The sequence below is a fragment of the Mus caroli genome, unplaced genomic scaffold (genome assembly GCF_978045245.1).
Source record: "Mus caroli unplaced genomic scaffold, Mus_caroli_1 scaffold_1, whole genome shotgun sequence".
Classification (NCBI taxonomy): domain Eukaryota; kingdom Metazoa; phylum Chordata; class Mammalia; order Rodentia; family Muridae; genus Mus; species Mus caroli.
In genome coordinates this window covers 93,641,443-93,663,377 of record NW_028227256.1, presented here as the reverse complement: position 1 = coordinate 93,663,377, position 21,935 = coordinate 93,641,443, and the positions used below count along the sequence as shown (strand labels likewise).

General features: G+C 36.5%; 1 protein-coding gene across 1 annotated transcript in view; it reads left to right on the top strand.

Annotated features, from left to right (window-relative positions):
- The window catches only part of LOC110294998 (solute carrier organic anion transporter family member 6C1), an 81,123-nt gene extending 60,041 nt beyond the window's left edge, over positions 1-21,082 (top strand). The window contains exons 10-14 of the mRNA XM_021163439.2: positions 29-216; positions 6,137-6,201; positions 8,999-9,136; positions 12,561-12,720; positions 20,949-21,082. Coding sequence (XP_021019098.1) covers positions 29-216; positions 6,137-6,201; positions 8,999-9,136; positions 12,561-12,697 — 528 coding nt within the window. The 3' untranslated portion in view covers positions 12,698-12,720; positions 20,949-21,082. The remainder of the gene's footprint in view (positions 1-28; positions 217-6,136; positions 6,202-8,998; positions 9,137-12,560; positions 12,721-20,948) is intronic.
- Positions 21,083-21,935: the final 853 nt, after the last annotated feature.

Genomic DNA, 21,935 nt, shown 5'->3' with positions numbered 1-21,935 from the left:
AAATACTGTTTTGTTTCAATGTTAATAGACATACTACAATTGTTCTTGCATTAAAGAAGGATTGGCAACTTCAGATGATGAAGGTCAATTTATTGATGCTATTGCTGGAACATGTGATACCAACTGTCTTAAGTTACCTTTATTTTTTGCCTTTTACTTTTCTGCTACTGTTTTTTCTAATATGTGCAGTATACCTGTCATCTCAATTATCCTCCAGTAAGTATTTAATTTTCATAATTATTAAATACTTAATATGTGAGAATGATACATTTAGAAATAGTTCAGGTTTTTACAGCAAATAATTTCCTGAGATTTATAGTAGAAATATAAAGAGAAAATATTTAATTGTTGAAATGTATGTATAAGTATAATTTTTCCTTTTACTTTTTTTGTATAACATGTATAGATGCTACAGTTAGTCTCACTTTAATTTTAAAATGTACAGAGTTTTGGAATTACATGTATTTCTATTCATATAGCAAATGTAGGTATCTACACACGATTAAGGAACAGAAATTTGAAAGAAACCCTAGATTATATTTACCTTGTAGAATATATACGATGAATACACAAACAAGAAATTTTTAAATTTTATCATCTATGAGAGTGTAAATTTGACTTACTAGTATAGGTATTTAACTCTAATTATACATAAACAGCTGGGCCATAAGAAAGCATGCCATCCACAATGAAACAGAGTGACTTTTAAAGACTGAAGTTATCATTCTGAAAGGACCCAACATCTGTCATCCATGTGCTCATCCAGAATATGCTAAGGCAACCTCAACTCATTTTTTTTTAACTCCAGAAACATTTTAAAAGGGCATTATTCTAAACTTATATCAAGTAGTGAACAACTATGTCTGGGGCCTAACTATCCCATGAAGGCTGACCATTAAGAGAAAAACAATAGCTTACTTCTGACATGTTTTCAATTGTTGAGTAAATGTAGAGACAGAAACTGTGGAATATCCTAGCAAATATATAGCTCTGATGGAAATAAAGGAGATGAAGTAAGAAGGAACTAGAGGGGAGGGAAAACAGGGGAGGATTTGGTCATAACACACAATATGCATAATGAATATCTCTAGAAAAGGTGAGGAAAATGATGATGTATATATGTATTTTGTTTGCTTCTTTTTTTGTTTTATGTTTTGTTTTGTTTTGTTTTGTTTTGTTTTGTTTTTTACTTTTGGTAGTGGAAGCCCATGTATTTTGTTTTGTTTTGATAGGGTCTTCCTGTATAACTCAAGATGACCTCAAACATGTTTCCCTTCTGTCTCAGCTTCTCTATGGTTTGGGTTGCAATCAGACACACAACTTGGTAGGATAGTTTGAAAATAATGTGAAATTAAAGTGGAAAGTGGAGAAAACAGAAAATGAGGGCAATAGAGTGAAATTTAGAGACAGTTTCATAGAGCATGTTTGAAAAGTATTTGTCTATGTTAAAAAGGTGAGAGTTATAACTTGGATGTAATATGGAGACATCTAGGATCATATTTTTGTTTGGGTAACTAGTAAAATAATTCTACTAAATTGAATATAACATTCAAGGAGGATAAATGAGAAAAACATACTTGAGTTGATGAAATGCCTCAGTGAATGACACTTGCTACTAAGTCTGTGGACCTAACATAAATTCCGTAGTACTCACATGGAAACAATACATCTGGAAAAGGTTTCCTTTGCCCTCTGCAGCATTCAGACTGCTCTCTCTCTCTCTCTTTCTCTCCTCTTTTATCTCTCTCTTCTCTCTCTCTTCTCTCTCTCTCTCTCTCTGTCTGTCTCTCTCACACACATACACATTCTCTCTCCCTCTTTTTCTCATTCACAGACACATATGAATAAAATATTAGTAAAAATATGACTTCACTAAAATTGATGTGAAATATCCAAGAAAATGTACTTAGCAGAGAGAGGGAGTGGGGAGAAGGAAAGAAAGGTAGGGGAGAGAGGAAGGGGAAGATGGGGAGAGAGAATTGGTTATATTCCTGAAATGTGACTTTGAGTCTTCTCATCTTTTTTTTGAGTTGTACATCATATTTTATTTCTTTTTTTAATTGGATATTTTGTTTATATACATTTCAAATTTTATCCCCCTGTTTGATCTCCCCTCCAGAACCACCCCTAGCCCCTCCCTTCCCCTGATTCTATGAAGGTGCTCCCCCACCTACCTACTCCAACCTCCCCACCCTGGCATTCTCCTACACTGGAGAATTTAGCTTTCCCAAGAACAAGGGCCTCTCTCTCATTGATGCCAGATAAGGACATCCTCTGCTACATATGCAGCTGGAGCCATGGGTCCATGTGTACTATTTGGTTGGTGGTTTAGTCCCTGGAAGCTCTGTGGGGTCTGATTGGTTGATATTGTTGTTCTTTCTATAAGGTTGCATACAAGGTCAGCTCCTGAAGTCCTTTCTCTAACTCCTCCAATGGGGACCCAATGATTGGCTGGGAGCATCTGCCTCTGTATTTGTCAGGCTCTGGCAGAGCTTCTCAGGAGACAACTATATCAGGCTCCTCCTGTCAGCAAGCACTTCTTGACACCTGCAATAGTGTCTAGGTTTGGTATCTGTATATGGGATGGATTCCCAAATAGGGCAGTCTCTGGATGGCCTTTCCTTCAGTCTTTGCTCTACACTTTGTCTCTGTATTTCCTCATGTGAGTATTTTGTTCCCCTTCTTTTTTTTAATATTTTTTATTACATATTTTCCTCAATTACATTTCTAATGCTATCCCAAAAGTCCCCCATACCCTCTCCCCCACTTTCCTACCCACCCATTACCATTTTTTTGGCCCTGGCGTTCCCCTGTGCTGGGGCATATAAAGTTTGCATGTCCAATGGGCCTCTCTTTCCAGTGATGGCCGAATAGGCCATCTTTTGATACATATGCAGCTAGAGTCAAGAGCTCCGGGGTACTAGTTAGTTCATAATGTTGTTCCAACTATAGGGTTGCAGATCCCTTTAGCTCCTTGGGTACTTTCTCTAGCTCCTCCATTGGGAGCCCTGTGATCCATCCACTAGCTGACTGTGAGCATCCACTTCTGTGTTTGCTAGGCCCCGTCATAGTCTCACAAGAGACAGCTATATCTGGGTCCTTTCAGCAAAATCTTGCTAGTGTATGTAATGGTATCAGCGTTTGGAAGCTGATTATGGGGTGGATCTCTGGATATGGCAGTCTCTAGATGGTCCATCCTTTCGTCACAGATCCAAACTTTGTCTCTGTAACTACTTCCATGGGTGTTTTGTTCCCAATTCTAAGGAGGGGCATAGTGTCCACACTTCAGTCTTCATTCTTCTTGAGTTTCATGTGTTTAGCAAATTGTATATTATATCTTGGGTATCCTAAGTTTTGGGCTAATATCCACTTATCAGTGAGTACATATTGTGTGGGTTCCTTTGTGATTGTGTTACCTCACTCAGGATGATGCCCTCCAGATCCATCCATTTGCCTAGGAATTTCATAAATTCATTCTTTTTAATAGCTGAGTAGTACTCTATTGTGTAAATGTACCATAATTTCTGTATCCATTCCTCTGTTGAGGGGCATCTGGGTTCTTTCCAGCTTCTGGCTATTATAACTAAGGCTGCTATGAACATAGTGGAGAATGTGTCCTACTTACCGGTTGGGACATCTTCTGGATATATGCCCAGGAGAGGTATTGCTGGATCCTCTGGTAGTACTATGTCCAATTTTCTAAGGAACCGCCAGACTGATTTCCAGAGTGGTTGTACAAGCTTGCAATCCCACCAACAATGGAGGAGTGTTCCTCTTTCTCCACATCCTTGCCTGCATCTGCTGTCACCTGAATTTTTGATCTTAGCCATTCTGACTGGTGTGAGGTGGAATCTCAGGGTTGTTTTGAGTTGCATTTCCCTGATGATTAAGGATGTTGAACATTTTTTCAGGTGCTTCTCAGCCATTCGGTATTCCTCAGGTGAGAATTCTTTGTTCAGTTCTGAGCCCCATTTTTAATGGGGTTATTTGATTTTCTGGAGTCCACCTTCTTGAGTTCTTTATATATATTGGATATTAGTCCCCTATCTGATTTAGGATAGGTAAAGATCCTTTCCCAATCTGTTGGTGGTCTTTTTGTCTCATTGGCGGTGTCTTTTGCCTTGCAGAAGCTTTGCAGTTTCATGAGGTCCCACTCATTTTTATTGGTTACTAAAATGAATAAAACATAACATGTCTCCATACACATACATTTTTGTAACTTTTGAGATAAAAAGACCAGACAAATTTGAAATTGTGTCTGTAAAAATTGCACCTATGCTGGAATTTCACCTATTATGTTCACAAGGACATTTATAAGGAACAAGAAGCAAATGTGGCATGGCTGCTAATCTCAACACTGAGTAATTAAGCTGGAACTTCAGGAGTTTGAAGTCAGTCTGTGTTATTCAGTGATTCTTTGTTCAAAAGAAAACAAGAAGTAATGTGAAGAATGCCTCAGAATTTACTGATGTCATGAATTTTCTGCACATAATTCTACTCAGAATATGAGGACCCTATATGGATATAAATGTTGTGAGATCAGCACTGAATATAAGTAGATAAGGCCAAGTTGGTCTGGAATTGATGCTGTAGAAGACAAGAAAATGCCCAGGATGTTCCTGATAGAACAAATTTCAGAATGTTATAGAAAATAATGTTCAGTAAATGAACATATTGTCTTTGGAAGCATGACATTCCATGAAATCTCAGAACCCTGTGGATGGCGGTGGAAGTTCATTTATAGGAGGAAAGCTTCAGAGGATGGTTTATCATCACACGCAGTAACTAACTGTGGTTCTTCAAGCCAATAGAAAAGAGAATCTTTTGGTTTTGAAGCTTGAAAGGTACTCAAAGGACTTATCAAATGATTTAGACACAAATTTTATATCTAAAACAAAAGTAAGTTGCAGGTAGAAGGTTTAAAAACAAAAGGGAATGTGTTACATAGTACAGAGATCTCAATAAACATATTAATGATGTATCTTCAGGTCCTAGGAAAACAACAGTAAACAAAACAAATAGAAAAAATGGAAGCTGCACCTGTAGTGTTGTTTGGAGAGTACTTGCATTTAAAAGATCTATTGTTTAAAAAAAATACAGACATCTTTCTTTTTATTATTCAACACTTTTAATTATAAATGAATATAATAAATATTAGTTTATTTTTTAAAATACCATTTATTCTCTTTCTGGTGAACTTTTATTCTTCCCAACAAACCTCTTCTAGCTTTAAGAATATCTTCCTGTGTGACTTGCTCAATTAGAGTTGTTTGCATCATGTGGTTGAGTGTCTTCGTGATGTAAAGTTATTTTTAGTCATTTTAATTTGAAGTTGTAAATATAATAAGGGTACCAAATGAAAGAGGGGAAACTCAGAAATTAGGATAAATTGAGTAAAGTTGAATGAAGTTGCAACCAAATGTAGGCTGGATATAAGGAACACCATTGCATTGTGTAGTACATAGCCCCCATGCTCTACAGGGAATGAGAGTGAGAGAGGAGCCCTTGTAAGGAAGATAACCTTCTATGGAAGTCAGTCACTCCAAGTAACCATGGAGAGCAGTAAAGAGCGGACTTAAGCTCTCCCCTGCATTCAAAGTGCTATTTAGGTAGCACCCAATCAAAAGCCAGAATGTGAAGTGTAGACTTACCGATATAATTCATGGAGTGCAAAATCTACCAAAAACAGCAAACTGGAAAAATGCAGAGTGGGATTAACAATGCTGAAATGGACTCCAGGCAATACCAAACCTGGCAGAAGGAGGAAAGTAAATGAGAGAGGTAGAAAGAGCTGAGTTGTTTTAGGAAAAGGTGGCTTAGGCAGATTTAATTCATAATGATCTTTCTCTTGGAAAAAAATTAAGGTAAGTTCTTTCTGTGTGGCTTTCTCAATTAGATGTATTTGGATCAGTGTGGGTGAATGTCTCCTTATTTAAATGAGGTAAAATTATTTGGCTTTTTATGTGTCAGGTTAAATAAGGGGGAAATGGATAGATATACACCATGTTCATAAGCCAAATGGAGCTTTTGTCAACCAGCTAAATATTTGTGTATAAATTAAGTATAATATATACATTTAAAAACATGAACCTAGAATGTGTCACTCATAGGTAATATCATTGCTACTTGATTTCAGAAGTGTACCTGCCAACTTCACTTCACTTAGCCTGGGTTTGACCTACGCCATTGTGAAATTTGTTGGTATGTGATTTCAGCTACATTCAATATACCAAATTGTTCGTTTCTAATATGTAAATTGCATCTTTATTTACATGTAAAAGTAAATAATAATTTAAAATGATACCAAAGTGACTATGAGATTGCTCTGAAATAATTAGGACCTACTTAAATACAGAGAGAAATTATGTAAAATAAAAGCCATCCAGTTCAACAAAATATGGATCTGTCATATTGTGTTATCTGGAGCCTTACATTTGCAGCTGAAGTATCCTCATCATCACAACAAGTTGGACTGATAGACTCTAGAAAACATCGATATGTTCAAATTAATTCCATACGTCTTGTCAGCAGGGAGATTTCAGGTTTGTTTTCTCCTGATCTGTAACCAGAGTGTGTGGTATTTTCAGTAATAGGGTCTTATCATCTAGCTGTAGTGATACCATGATTAATGGCATCAGACTGTGTTGATTCGGATGCTTCTAGAGATTCCCTGACTAACAAACAACACAAAATCTGTGTTAGACACTAAGATTTTCATTTAATTATTTTTTAACTAATGCAGGGTACTTCTGTTAAAACTCTGAAATTATTCTTACAACATGACCCTGTTGTACCATTCCTGGGAATATAACCAAAGGAATTGCTATCTTATTACATAGATACTAGCACATTTGTGCTAGGAATGAAGGCAACTTAGATGGTCATCAGCTAATGAATGGATCATAATAATGCATACATATACATAATGAAACACTACTTATCAGTAAAGAAAATATGGCATTGAAATATTTGCAGGCAAGTGGATATAACCAAAAGAAATTACATTGAGTGAGGTCACTCTTTTCCAATGATATAGTTCTAAATGGTCCTTTTCATATGTGGATCCTAGCTTCTGATCATTTGTAGGTTTAATCCAAAGTACACATTGAAACTAGAAATGTCCCATTGCTTGATAGGGTGCATTTGGGGAGGAGGGATGGCATAATATAGATGAGATAAAAGTAGAGACGGAGAATGTAGGGAACAAAAGCGTTTGGGCAAGGAGTGAATAATTGAGCAGCAAAAGAAAGGCCATGGGAAGCCTTAGAGAGAATGAAGTCTTCGTGGAGAAGTTACATGGGCAACAAAGATCTTGCAGTGTGAGTAAAAGTATAGAAAAGGGAATGATAAAACTCATGTGATATGAAACCACAGAGGGAAATACTGGATGCTGTGGTTTTAAGAGGATGGGGATGAGATGAATAAGAGGAGCAATAATGGAAAGGTAAATCAAAATTTAGAATAAGAGATGATCTATAAAGCCTCACTAGCTTTTAAGCTAATTAAATTAAAAGATATGGGTAGAAATCTGTTTAAATTTAATTGATAGCAGTATATCAAACTAAAAGTTTTGTGTGTGTGTGTGTGTGTGTGTGTGTGTGTGTGTGTGTGTGTATGCTGGTGCACATGCTTGTGTATTTGTATACAGGTTAGTAACACATACAGATTCACACACCCACTAGAGAACCATGGAATATATTCCCTCAGGATAAGAGAAGGATTCTATAGAAACATAGACAAGAGAATGCAATCACATAATAGTATGAAGTCATTTTCTGTCACTAAACTTTTCCTAGTTATATCCTTAAAGATAGTGGGAGTCACATACTCATGTAGTTTAGTTACTTTGTTTGAAATATTTCTAAATATTATGACAAAATTCCAAAACTACTTTAGGATATCTAGTGAAAAAAGCACCATGGACAGAATTCTAAAATCATTACAAACCACTAATATTGGTATACATTTAAGGATCAGAATAGTCAGTGCCAGTGGTATTGAGCAAAGTGATAATAATATAAAATACCTTGGTGTGACTCTAACTAAGGAAGTGAAAGATCTGTATGATAATAACTTCAAGTTTCTGAAGAAAGAAATCAAAGAAGATTTCAGAAGATGAAAAGATCTCCCATGCTCATGGATTGGCAGGATCAATATAGTAAAAATAGCTATCTTGCCAAAAGCAATCTACAGATTCAATGCAATCCCCATCAAAATTCCAACTCAATTCTTCAACAAATTGGAAAGGGCAATTTGCAAATCCATCTAGAATAACAAAAAAATTAGGATAGCAAAAACTCTTCTCAATGATAAAAGAATCTCTGGTGGAATCACCATGCCTGACCTCAAGCTGTAATACAGAGCAATTTTGATAAAAAAAAAAAAAATGCATGGTACTGGTATAGGGACAGACAGGTAGACCAAAGGAATAGAATTGAAGACCCAGAAATGAACCCACACCCCTATGATCACTTGATCTTTGACAAGGGAGCTAAAACCATCCAGTGGAAAAATGACAGCATTTTCAACAAATGGTGCTGGCACAACTGGATGCTGTCATGTAGAAGAATGTGAATTGATCCACTCTTATCTCCTTGTACTAAGGTCAAGTCTAAGTGGATCAAGGAACTCCACAATAAATCAGAGACACTGAAACTTATAGAGGAGAAAGTGGGGAAAAGCCTCGAAGATATGGGCAAAGGGGAAAAACTCCTGAATAGAACAGCAATGGCTTGTGCTGTAAGATCGAGAATTGACAAATGGGACCTCATAAAATTGCAAAGCTTCTGTAAGGCAAAAGTCACTGTCAATAGACCAAAAGGCCACCATCAGACAGAGCAAAGTGATAAAAGTCTATTATAGATTTTAAATAGTGTGTTTAGAGGATCGTGTGTGTGTGTGTGTGTGTGTGTGTGTGTGTGTGTGTGTGAGTGAGTGTATTGAGAAGAAATTACTCTTTTTTTCATGACGAACTTAATAATCATTGGCTCTTTTACAGCATGTGTCCCTGCACCACTCTTGTTTCGAATGTCGTCAGCTATAGCTTGTATATACTGGGACATTAATAGATGTGGAGGGAAAGAACGTTGTTGGATCTATGATAAGAAAATATTGGTCTACGAATTTATGGGAATATGTAAGTGATATGAATCATCAATTTAAGTAAATAGGGTTTTTTTTTAATTTTCAATTGTTTGTACCAAGGTAATAATTAACTATTAATAAGTATTTTGATAATTAAAGATGCATATAATTGTGTAGGAAGTATTTTATACACATGAACTACATAATTTATGTAAATATTTTCATTATTATGTTAAATGTATGCCAATGTTTTATGTTATGCTTTAAGAAAGAGTAACTGGTATAATTTTAGTTTGCTAACTCATTTACATGTATACAATCAAATTAAGTTTTTCCTTATGAGTTTTTGTTTAGGTTTTCAGTATTAAATATTAGATAAATTTGAATAAAACCTTGATAGTTGTGCAGTGGTTTGAATACGTATCACCCCCTAGATTCATGTGTTTGACTGCTTGGCTCATAAGGAGTGACACTATTATGATGTGTGGAATCTCAAATGGCTGAAAAGCACTTAAAGAAATGATCAACATCCTTATTCATCAAGGAAGTACAAATCAAAATGACCCTGAGCTTCTACCTTACACCAATGAGAATAGCTAAGATCACAAACTCAAGCAACAACACATTCTGGAAAGAATGTGAAGAAAAAGGAACACTGCTCTATTGCTGATGGGATTGCAAACTGGTACAGCCACTTTGGGAAACCAATCTGCCACTTCCTCAGAAAACTGGATGTAGTTTCACCTGGAGACCCATATATAACAATCTTGTGTGGTTACCCAACTATACTCTACCATATCACAAGAACACATGCTCCAATATATTCATAGCAGCCAGTGTTAGTTTGTAATAGCTGGAAGCTGGAAACAACTCATATAATCTCTTAACCAAAGAATGGGTACAGAAAATGTGGCTAATTTACACTATGAAATACTACTTAGCTATTAAAAGCAAGGACATCATGAATTTTGTAGGTAAATGGATGGAACTAGAACATTTCATTCTGAGGAAGGTAACCAGACCCAAAATGACATACATGGTATGTACTCACTGATAAGTGGATATTAGCCAAAAAGTTCAGAATACCCATGACACAACTCACAGAGCATATGAAACTTAACAAAAAGGAAAGCCCAAGTGCAGATACTTCAATACTACTTAGAAGGGAGGACAAAATAATTGTGGGAGATAGAGGGAGGGAGAAAACTTGGTGGGAGGGGAAGGGGAAAAGGAGGTGCAGGATCAGGTATGGTGAGAGACAGGAGGGATACCCAGAGGGTCAAGAGAATGAATTGAAATGTACAGCAGTGCGACATGGGGGCACAGGGGAACCTCTAGAAAGTTCCAGATACCAAGGAGGTGAGAGGCTCCCAGGACCCAGTGGGGTTGACCTTAATCATAATGCCCAACAGGGGAAAGATGGAACAGGGAGGGACCATCTCCAGTAGATAGACATGGTCCCCATTTGAGAAATGGGGCCATCCACCCATCTTCAAAATTCTTGAGCCAGAATTGTTACTATCTAAAGAAAATGCAAGTACAAAAATGGAGCAGAGACTGAAAGAAAGGCCATCTAGTGACTGGCTCCAATTGGGATCCATCCCATGGGCAGATCCCAACACTATTACTGATTCCATGTTGTGCTTGCAGACAGGTGCCTAGCATGGCTGTCCTTTGAGGTACTCTACCAGCAGCTGACTGAGACAGATGCAGATACTTAGAGTCAACCATAGGATTGAGGTTGACGAGCACTGTGGAAGAGTTTTGGGAAGGACTGAAGGAGCTGAAGGGGATTGCAATGCCATAGGAAGAAAAATGATATCAACTAACCCGGACCCCTCAGAGCTCCCAGAGGCTAATCTGCAAACCCAAGAGCATATATGGTCTGGTCCATGGCCCTAGTTACATATGTAGCAGGGGATTGCCTTGTGTGGACTCAGTGGGAAAGGATACATGTAATCTTATAGAAACTTGAGAAGGGGCATGATAGTGGAGTGAGGTGGGAGTGGGTGGGGGGAGAGGGAGGCACCCTCTCATAAACAAAGGGGAGGGTATAGGGGGTGAAGAACTCATGGAGGGTGGCCCATGAAGGGGGAAAATATTTGGAATGTAAATATATAAAATATAAAAAAAAACTAGCTAGGAAAAAGCATATACAGAATGTTCTAATGAATTGATTGCTAAAATACAGAAATATTTCATGCTGTATTTACAGAAACACATGTAAAAGGAGTAATCATCTACTCATCAATCATTTGTGATATTAGTTTGTATTGTATGTATGTACTGCTACATAGAATGCAATGATATTTCCAATGATTAAAAAATCAAAACCAACCAACCAACCAACCAAACAAACAAACAAACAAAAAACAGCAAGTGCTGCCCACTGCCTATCATTACTCTTTGGTTGTTTGAATATTGCCCTCTCAATATTAAGCACAACTCTTGGTATTTCTTTGGATTTTGTTCTGTGCAATCATTCCAGTTCAGTCATTGTAAGATTACAACAGAATGCTCCATTTTCTCACAGGTCCTTCTAGGGTAAAAGTGTGGTTTTCCACCTCTTGCTCCCATCTGCTGTGGAAAATGTACTCCATGACACGGTCATGAAGTTTTCCCTTCCTTTCAGTGTTAATTCCTTATTTCTTTAGTTATTAAACATGGAAAAATATAGTGCATTGTCTGGATGTTTTCCACTGTGGTCAGACATTTTTTTTTACTAGCACGCCACTGTTTTTGGAAGTAGCTACCTGGTTTATTTTTCATAATTTCTCATTCTTCTCTCAAACTTTGTGCCTTCAAATGTTTATTACAGTCATTCACTACTTATAATTTTCATGGTAATATTACTTGTCTATCACAGGTAATTATGTCTTTGAGATTATATTTCTTAGGACAGATGACATAGTCCATAAATGAAAAAGAATTAATTATAGTTTCTTAACTTTTTTGAAGTGACTTATTAACATTTGATAAATGGAATTGATTTGCTACAACATTTTGATTATTAAAGGGTGTTTCATTTGTGGAGTTTAATTATTTTATGTAATACTTGTAATCTTTTTTAAAATTAAGACATAAAGAAAATTATAAAACAGTTATAATTTTATGTGTAGTAAAAGTGATCAATATTTCAAACAATTACACTACATAAACATTTAAGCAAGTTTCAGTTCCTATTGATAGTTAAAGTTTGAAAATATTTATTTATGTACTTGCAATTTAGCATAGTTCATGGATTTATTAGACATTATATCTGTGAACTACATGATAAATATGAAAAAGTGTGTAAGCATGTTAAAATATATAGTTTGACATAAGAGTTTAATATTAATTTTATTTTGTAAATGATGAATTAATTAACACCTTCTGAAGTAAACTATATCTTTTCTAGGTAAATCCCATTTTTCATTTAAAAATTTTGTTAAATACGGTATAATTACACTTCAACTATTATTTTGTTTTAATTTCAGGGATGAGTTCCCAATTAATCATAGTCTTGTTGGACATTTATGCAATTCAGATACATGATGTTGTGGTACATGGAGAAATCACTGAGAGCAAAACCACTGTAAAAGATGTAAAAGCACAAAAAGAAAGAAAGGCTTAATTTCTAAATGATTTCTTCATTGGGTAAGAATTGTATACTTTCACTTTGTCAATGGAATATCATATTCATATTTTAAGCAATAATATTGAATAGTTAAATTTAAAAATATGCCTCATATTCTCCCACAATTTTTATTATGAGCATAACAATATAATCTATGTTAAGATTAATGAAGATATTATGATGTATACTTTTGTGAATTATTAAATAACTAGTGTAGATAATTTTCCCTTGGAAATAGATTTTTTTCTCATGGAATATATACTGATTAGTTTCCATTCTCTCCTCTCTTCTTAGTTTTTCCTACACCCCCTCACCTCCAAATGTCTCTCATTAGAAGAGACTTCTAGCACATAACAAGCAAACATATCAAAGTAAAATACAAAAAGATATAATAAAACCCTGAGGATGCCCTTGTTGGATATCAGTGGGAGGCCTGAGAGGATTCGATGCCCCCAATGTAGGGGAATGCGAGGACTGGAAGGCAGGAGTGGGTGGATGGGTGGGGAGCACCCTCATAGAGGCAGGGGGAGTCGGGCAGGATAAGGGGTTTTCATAGGGGAGAACTGGAGAAAGGGTAACATTTGAAATGTAAATAAAATATCCAATTAAAGGGGAAAAAAGAGACAAAAAGCCCTTCAAATTTCATGAAGTAAAAAAGTATTAAAAAAGTATTTATTTTAATTAAAAAAGTATTTATTTATATATTTTATGTGTATGAGTACTTTGTCTTCATGTACATCTGCACATCACAGGAAAGCATCAAACAGTTTTAAATTGCAGTGGGTGATGGGAATTGAATTCAGAATTTTCAGAGTGTTCTAAACCACATCTCTCCAGCACCCATGATGTGATTTCTTTTTCCATTTAATTTTTAAAAATTTATTATTACTTTTTTAACTACTGACTTCTTATTTTTGTATTAGATATTTTCTTTATTTATGTTTCAAATGCTATCCCCTTTCCTAGTTTCCCTTCAAAATCCCCTATCCCCTCCCACTGCCCCTGATCACCAACCCACCCATTCCTGCTTCCTGGCAATGGCATTCCCCTACCCTGGGGCATAGAGCCTTCACAGGACCAAGGCCCTCTCCTCCCATTGATGACTAACTAGGACATCCTCTGCTACATATGCATCTAGAGCCATGAGTCCAACCATGTGTTTTCTCTGATTGGTGATTTAGTCCCAGGGAGCTCTGGGGGTTAGGGTTAGTTCATATTGTGGTTCTACCTATGGGACAGCAAACCTCTTCAGCTACCTGGGTACTTTCTCAAACTCCTTCATTGGGGACCCTGTGCTCTGTTCAATGGATAGCTGTGAGCATCCACTTCTTTTTTTGTCAGGCACTGGCAGAGCATCTCAAGAGACAGCTATGATCAGGCTTCTGTCAGCAAGCTCTTGTTGGCATCCACAATAGTGTCTGGGTTTTGTGGTTGTTTATGGGATGGATCCCCAAGTGGGACAGTCTCTAGATGGTCATTCCTTCAGTTTCTGTTCTGAACTTTGTCTCTGTAACTCCTTTCATGGCTATTTGGTCCTCCTTTCTAAGAAGGTTGAAAGTATCCACACTTTGGTCTTCCTTCTTCTTGAGTTTCGTGTGTTTTGAGAATAGTATCTTGGGTATTCTGAGCTTCTGGGCTAATATCCATTTATCAGTGAATGCATATCCTGTGTGTTCTTTTGTTATTCGGTTACCTAACTCAGGATGATAGCCTCCAGATCCATCCATCCATTTGTCTAAGAATTTCATGAATTCATTGTTTTCAATACCTGCCTAGTACTCCATTGTGGGCACAGGGGGAAAATTCGTGAATGGCTTGTGCTGTAAGATCAAGAATTAACAAATGGGACCTCATAAAATTGCAAAGCTTCTATGAAGTAAAGTACACTGTCAATAAGACAAAAAGGCAACCAACAGATTGGGAAAATGGCTTTACCAATCCTAAATCTGATAGAGGGCTGATATCCAATATATACAGAGAACTCAAGAAGGTAGACTCCAGAAAACCAAATAACCCTATTTAAAAAATGGGGTGCAGAGACAAACAAAGAATTCTCAGCTGAGGAATACCAAATGGCTGTGAAGCACCTAAAAAAAAAAAAAAATTCAACATCCTTAGTCTTCAGGGAAATGCAAATTAAAACAACTCTGAGATTCTACCTCACACAAGTCAGAATGACTAAGATCAAAATCTCAGGTGACAGCAGATGCTGGCGACGATGTGGAGAAAGAGGAACACTCCTCCATTGTTGGTGGGATTGCAAGCTTGTACAACCACTCTGGAAATCAGTTTGGTGGTTCCTCAAAAAATTGGACATAGTACTACTGGAGGATCCCGCAATACCTCTCCTGGGAATATGCCCAAAGATGATCCAACATGTAATAATGACACATGCTCCACTATGTTCATAGCAGCCTTATTTATAATAGCCAGAAGCTGGAAAGAACCCAGATGTCCCTCAACAGAGAAATGGATACAGAAATTGTGGTACATTTTTATTATTTTTAATTTTTCACATTCCAGTCTCTGCTCCCCTCCCAATCTTCCTTCCCACAGTTCCTCATCCTATTCCTTCTCCACACTGTCTCCAAGATTTTTTTTAACAGTTGGATCATACATTGTGTAAAGTTAACAGATTTTCTTTATCAATTTGTACTTACTAATTTTGTGTGTCAACTTGACACAGGCTGGAGTTATCACAAAGAAAGGAGCTTCAGTTGGGGAAATGCCTCCATGATATTCAGCTGTAAGGCATTTTCTCAATTAGTGATCAAAGGGTAAAGGCCCCTTGTGGGTGGTGTCATCTCTGAGCTGGTAGTCTTGGAGAGAGCAGGCTGAGCAAGCCAGGGGAAGCAAGCCAGTAAAGAACATCCCTCCTTGACCTCTGCATCAGCTTCTGCTTCCTGACCTGTTTGAGTTCCAGTCCTGACTTCCTTTGGTGATGAACACCAATGTGGAAGAGTAAGCTAAATAAAACCTTTTCTCCCCAACTTGCTTCTTGGGCATGATGTTTATGCAGGAATAGAAACCCTGACTAAGACACCATTCTTCAGTTGAGAAGTATATAGGTTCTCTCCAGTTTCTGGCTATTATAAATAATGTTGTAATAAATGTGGCTGAGTAACTGTCCATGTGGTAGGATGACACCTCTTCTTGATCTATGCTATGCTATAGCTGAATCTTGAGGTATATTGATTTCCAACTTTCAAAGAAACAACCATTTTGTTTTTCATAATGGCTGTAGAGGTTTGTACTCCTGCCCTCAATGGAGGAGTGTTTCCCTTATTCCACATCATTGCCAGCATGATCTGTCACTTTTGTTATTGTATTGTCATATTCTTATAGTTTTACAATGGAATATCAAAGTCATTTTGATTAGCATTTCTTTAAGGCCAAAGATGGTGAATATTTCTTTAAGTGTTTCCTAGCCATTTGACTTTCCTCTATAGAGAGTTCTCAGTTTATATCTGTACTCCATAAGTTCATTTGGTTTTTTGATAGTTTCTAGAATTATTTATACATTTTGAATATTATTCCTCTATAGGATGTGAAGTTGGTAAAAATCTTTTCCCATTCTCTAGGCTGTCAATTATCCAACTGATGGTTTCCTTTGCTTTTTATAAAATTTCAGTTTCATGAGATCCTATTCATTAATGGTTGATCTTAGCACCCAGGTTATCTGTGTTCTGTTCGGGAAGTCTTCACTTGGGCCAGTAAGTTCAAGGCTATTCCTGACTTCCCTCCCTCAATTATCAGGTGCAGTATATATGGTTTTATGTTTTAACTTAAACATCTTTCATCCATCTTGGAATTGAGTTGTGTACATAGTGACTAATATGAATCAATTTGCATATCTTCTATATGCAGACATCCAGCTTGAGCAACACTAATTGTTAAAGATGCTCTCTTCTTTTTAATGTGTGTTTCTTGCTTCTTTATCAAAAAGCAGGTTCTATAAAAGTGTGAATTTATGTCTGTGTCTTCAGTTTTATTCCATTGAGCAGCTTTTCTGCTTTTATGCCAATGTCATTTGGTTTTAATTCCTAAGGATCTATAGTAAAAGTTGAAATTGTGATGCTTAATATGTTTAATTCCTTTTAATTCTTAGAGTTGTGTGTGTTACAGATAGATAGGGAATGAGGAAGAGAGGGGGAGGTGGAGAAAATTTCTTTGTGAATCTTAGAATTGTCATTCAAAATTTGTGTTAGAATGTTTTGCATATTTCAGTGAATCTGTATTTTGCTTTTAGTAGGATAGGTATTTTTACTTTCTGAATCCTACTTATCCATGAGCATGGGAGATCTTTTAATTTCCTGATATCTTCTTCCAATTTATGTCTTCAAAGATTTTAGGTTTTTATCAAGCACGTCTTTTGTTTGTTTGATTAAAGTTACTCCCAGGATACTTTATATTATTTAAGGCTATTATGAAAGGAATTGTTTCTCAGTTTCATTCTAAGTTAGTTTGTCATTTGAATATAGGAGGGTTACTGAGTTAATTTAGTATCTATCTACTTTGCTCAAAGTGTTTATAAGGTGGTGTTTACAGTTGAATTTTAAGGGTTGCTTATGTATCATCTGCAAACAATGATTCTGTGATTTTTTTATCTCTGTACTTTCATGGTGTAGTTAGCCTACTTAGGTTGGACTTTTCCTACCAGCACTGTCTATTGTGCTGGATTTGGAGACAGCTCTTTAAATTTGGTGTTACCATGCAATATCTTATTTCCTCTATTGTGATTGAAAATTTTGATGTGTATAGTAGTATCAGCTCACATCCATGGTCTTTTATAGTTTTGCAGTAATTGGTCCAAGCCCTTTTAACTTTTAGTGTTTCCATTCTGAATTAAGGTGTAATTCTAATAGGTCTGTTTTTATATGTTACTTGGTCCTTCCCATCCAGCTATTAGTATTCTTTGTTGTTCTGTATGATGAGTACCAGGTAGACTTCCATTTTTTCCCTACCCATCTGCCCCACTTTTTTTTTTTTTAAATCGTGTTCCAAACAGAATTTTCTTTCTAGTTCTGTCTATTTGGAGTCTGTTTGCATCTAGTACACTTATAAGAACCTTCTTCCTTAGATTAAGTAAACTTACTTCTAAGATATTGTTGCAAATGTTTTCTGGGCCGTAGGCTGTATTTGTTCTTCCCCTCCTCTATTCCTGTTCTTGGGTTTCATCTTTTGTACCATCCTAGATTTTTTGGATGCTTTGTGCCAAGAGTTGTTTTATATTCATCATTTTCTTTGGCTATTATATCAATTTCTTTTATTAGATCACCAACACCAGAAACATTCTTTTCTATCTCTTTTAATATGTTGGCAAAGGTTGCCTCTGTAATTTCTTTTTGAAGTGCTTAAGTTTTCATTTCTATAATACCCACAGTTTGTGTTTTTCTTTTATTGATTCTATTTCCAGTTCCTGTTCTTGAACAGGTTTATGCAATTCTTTCTATTGTTTACATTTTCCTGGATTTCTCTAAAGGACTTATTCACTTCCTGTTTATGGATCTCTGTAATATTCATCGGGTTGTTTTAAGGTCATTTCTTGTGCTTCAGGTATGTTGGGGTATTTGTGATAGGATAGATGGCCTCCAGTGAAAACGTATTACTTTGGCTATTATTGTTTATGTTCTCATGCTGGTATATAGACATTATGAATTGGGATGAATATATGCCTAGTTGCTGAGTCTTAGTTTTGTTTTCACTGATTGGGGTTTTGTTCTTTGGTTTCTTTTTCTGCTTTGGAGTCTCAGAGCATGTATTATCTGTGTGTTACCTGGTAGGAAATTATCTTTGAACCGGATAGTTATAGCTATTGAAGGTTCCAGAGAAAATAGGTTTCTGCATGTTTTGAGAGGTGGCACTTAACAATGGGGATAGACTAGGTGTCTCACAGGATTCACATGGGAGGAAAAAGTATAGAGTGTTTAACCAGGTGTTTATTTTGTCTCTGTCAAATGGGAGAATGCAGTGAAGAGAGGTAACCACAGAGCTTCTGAGGATGAGAGAGGAGGGTGAGCTCAAAGAGGACAGACTTACAGATTGCCTCTCTGATTTCTTGGCAGGAGTGGTCTGTGGGTCAGGAGGGAGAGCCAGCTGGATTTGGGGACTAGAATACTCAAGAAGAGAGGACAAAGGATTTGTGGAATCCAAAGGTGATTTGTGCAGAGTGGGAAGGAATGCTGCCACAGGTGTTCAGTTGCAGAGATGATGACAAGACAGGGGGATTAGATTTAAAGTATAGGAGGGAGTGATGAAGGTCTTTATTTTGTTTACTGTTTCTGTGACCTGAAAAACTGGTCAGTTTACAGGGAATGCATCGTAGGGTTAGACAATGGAATACTGAGGTGAGTTGGGGGAAGAAAGGTTGGAAGAGAGAACCTTGGTGACCTGTTGGGGATGAGCCGAAAGGAACCAGAAGCTGAAGCAGGTTTTCTGATAAAGAGATGAGGATGACTAGGGAATCAGGTCTGGAGGAGTACAAGGAGACTTATAAATGATCCACATTTACCTACTTGTTGCCCTGGCAAGAGCAGTCCTTGGAATAGTAGGGAATACATGCTTCTGTCTGGAACTGGGACAAAGCACTTTATGGGGGAGGGAAGTTAGAATGGAAATATGTCTGGGATATACAGGGAAGGCTCCCACAGCTATTCTGCTACAGAACAGGGGGGGAGAGGGGATTGGATCTGGGGGTACAGAGGGAGAAGGGAAGATCTGCAGATGGCCAAGCTCATTTTCTCAGGAGTGACATTTGGGTAGGCAAAGGAGTTGGGAACTAGGATAAAGCAATGAGAACAGGTTGGGGGTGGGGTTACAAGAAGATCTGTGGAATCCACAGGACATAGCCCCAAGGGGTCAGAAAGAGTTAAAATGTTTTCTGCTGCTAAGCTCAGATGAGATTGGAAAATTGGATCTTGGGGAACAGAGAAAACACAGATAATCTTAGTAGAAAGATATTTGAAACTAGAATTTGAGATGAAAATGTGAAATTTGATGATTTGAAATAGATTACACACATATAAAATAAAATATTATCATATTCATTCATCTTCTTCAACTCCTTTCATGTCTTCTCAACATATACCATTCTAAACTTTTCATGCAGTGTATGTGTATATGTTTCTGTGTCTTTGTGTGTCTCTGTATGTGTTTATGTATGTGTTTCTGTGTTTGTGTGTATGTCTGTGTGTGCACATGTATGTGTATGTAGATATATATTGAAACATTTGCAGTTAGTGATACCTATGTATGCTTGGGTATTGGACCATACTCTTCTTGAGCATGGGACTCAATCAATTTTTAAAATATAAAATTTCTTTTATATATTTTATTTACTTCTGTGTGCATGTGTGCATGGACACATAAAATTCCAGGTGTGTGCTATGGCATGTGTGGGGAATGGAAAAGACTATTGAAAGGTCATCAGTCCTGATGGATAGAGCCTTTACCTGATGAGCCAGCTTTCTAGCACCTATGGTCTACTTTTGGTAACTTTATTTGGAGTATAGATAATTGGTTCTTAATAATCCTATAAATTAGATATTTCACTATAGAACATATCATGAAGTTTAACTTAAATTTGCATAAAAAATTTCAAGTCACATTATTTTAGCTTTTTAGAGTCAAAAGTATATTCACTGATGATTTGACATTGATTACTCCAGAAAATTTTCACTACCCGTTTTTTGCTGTTTTGTACTATAGAAGATATGAGATTCACATATCTCTCTCTACCTTTTACTATCACCTGGATTTTATTAACAATACCCAATAACATTAGTCAATTGTTCATTTTCCTTATATTCTTATATTTACATTTAATCACAGGTTATATTTAATCATAAGTATTTCTTGTGAAGAAACATTTGCAACACGAGAATAGGTTTTGATCATTGTACGGAATTTCCATTGAGTTAAAAAAAATTCCTCTAAAGAAATTTTAATTTCTCATATATTATTCACAGTTTTGTTATATTTTCAAGTCATAGAAAAACTTATTTTCTATAGCAAAATGCATAAGCCAGTTTTCCCTGCTGTTTCCTTCTCTGGGAGAACTGACACTCTTCCATGAAAGTGTGTCCTTGCATGGAAGGGTAGCTCCATTAATACCTATGGCACACAGAAGGAAGTGTAAGGTATGAAATATCCATTGTACTCAGATTCTTTAAATTGAACATGCAGTATGAAAAATCCATAAGCTAGTTTTATGTGAAATGTACTGACTCTTTTTGGTTTAAATCTGTAGGACTGGAGAATCTGTGAAGTTCTGAGTTCTAAGGACATCAGTCTATTTTTTTTTTTTTTTTTGGAGATTTCATAAGATGCAGCTATGCTACAATTTCAGAAGAGAAAAAGAATATTAAAGCATCTATGTGCAATCTTTATTTTCATAATTAAAATACTCATATGAAACACTTCTATTCATGTTTTATGGATTAGCACTTTCTTAGTTTTATTGAGTGGACAGTGTGTGTTCTTGGCATATGTCATACCTGAGCAGTTCTCAGGAGTCAGGTTTCTCATACCAGCTTGTGGGATGTTAGCATAGATTTCAGGTTTTGATCTCTATGGGCAAGTATTCTAACCCATTAAGCAATTTTCTAACTCTAGTATAAGATTTTAAAATATTCTTCTATGTGTGTAATGTAGATTCCTGTGGGAATTAGTTTCAAAATTTTAAATTATAACTATTAAACTATTTTTTAACCTAAATATAATTTGAGTATTTATATATAGTGTACTGGCTAGTTTTGTGTCAACTTGACACAGCTGGAGTTATCACAAAGAAAGGAGCTTCAGTTGAGGAAATGCCTCCATGAGATCCAACTGTAAGGCATTCTCTCAATTAGTGATCAAGGGGGAAAGGCCCCATGTGGGTGGGACCATTTCTGGGCTGGTAGTCTTGGGTTCTATAAGAGAGCAGACTGAGCAAGCCAGGGGAAGCAAGCCAGTAAAGAACATCCCTCCATGGCCTCTGCATCAGCTCCTGCTTCCTGACCTGTTTGAGTTCCAGTCCTGACTTCCTTTGGTGATGAACAGCAATGTGGAAGAGTAAGCTGAATAAACCCTTTCCTCCCCAAGTGCTTCTTGGTCATGATGTTTATGCAGGAATAGAAACCCTGACTAAGACATATAACTAAATAATGTTAAAATAATATTCAGGTTATCTTCGAGTGTACATGTAATATGTACTACTGCATTAAGAGCACATTAAATCTACATTGCTCCCTTT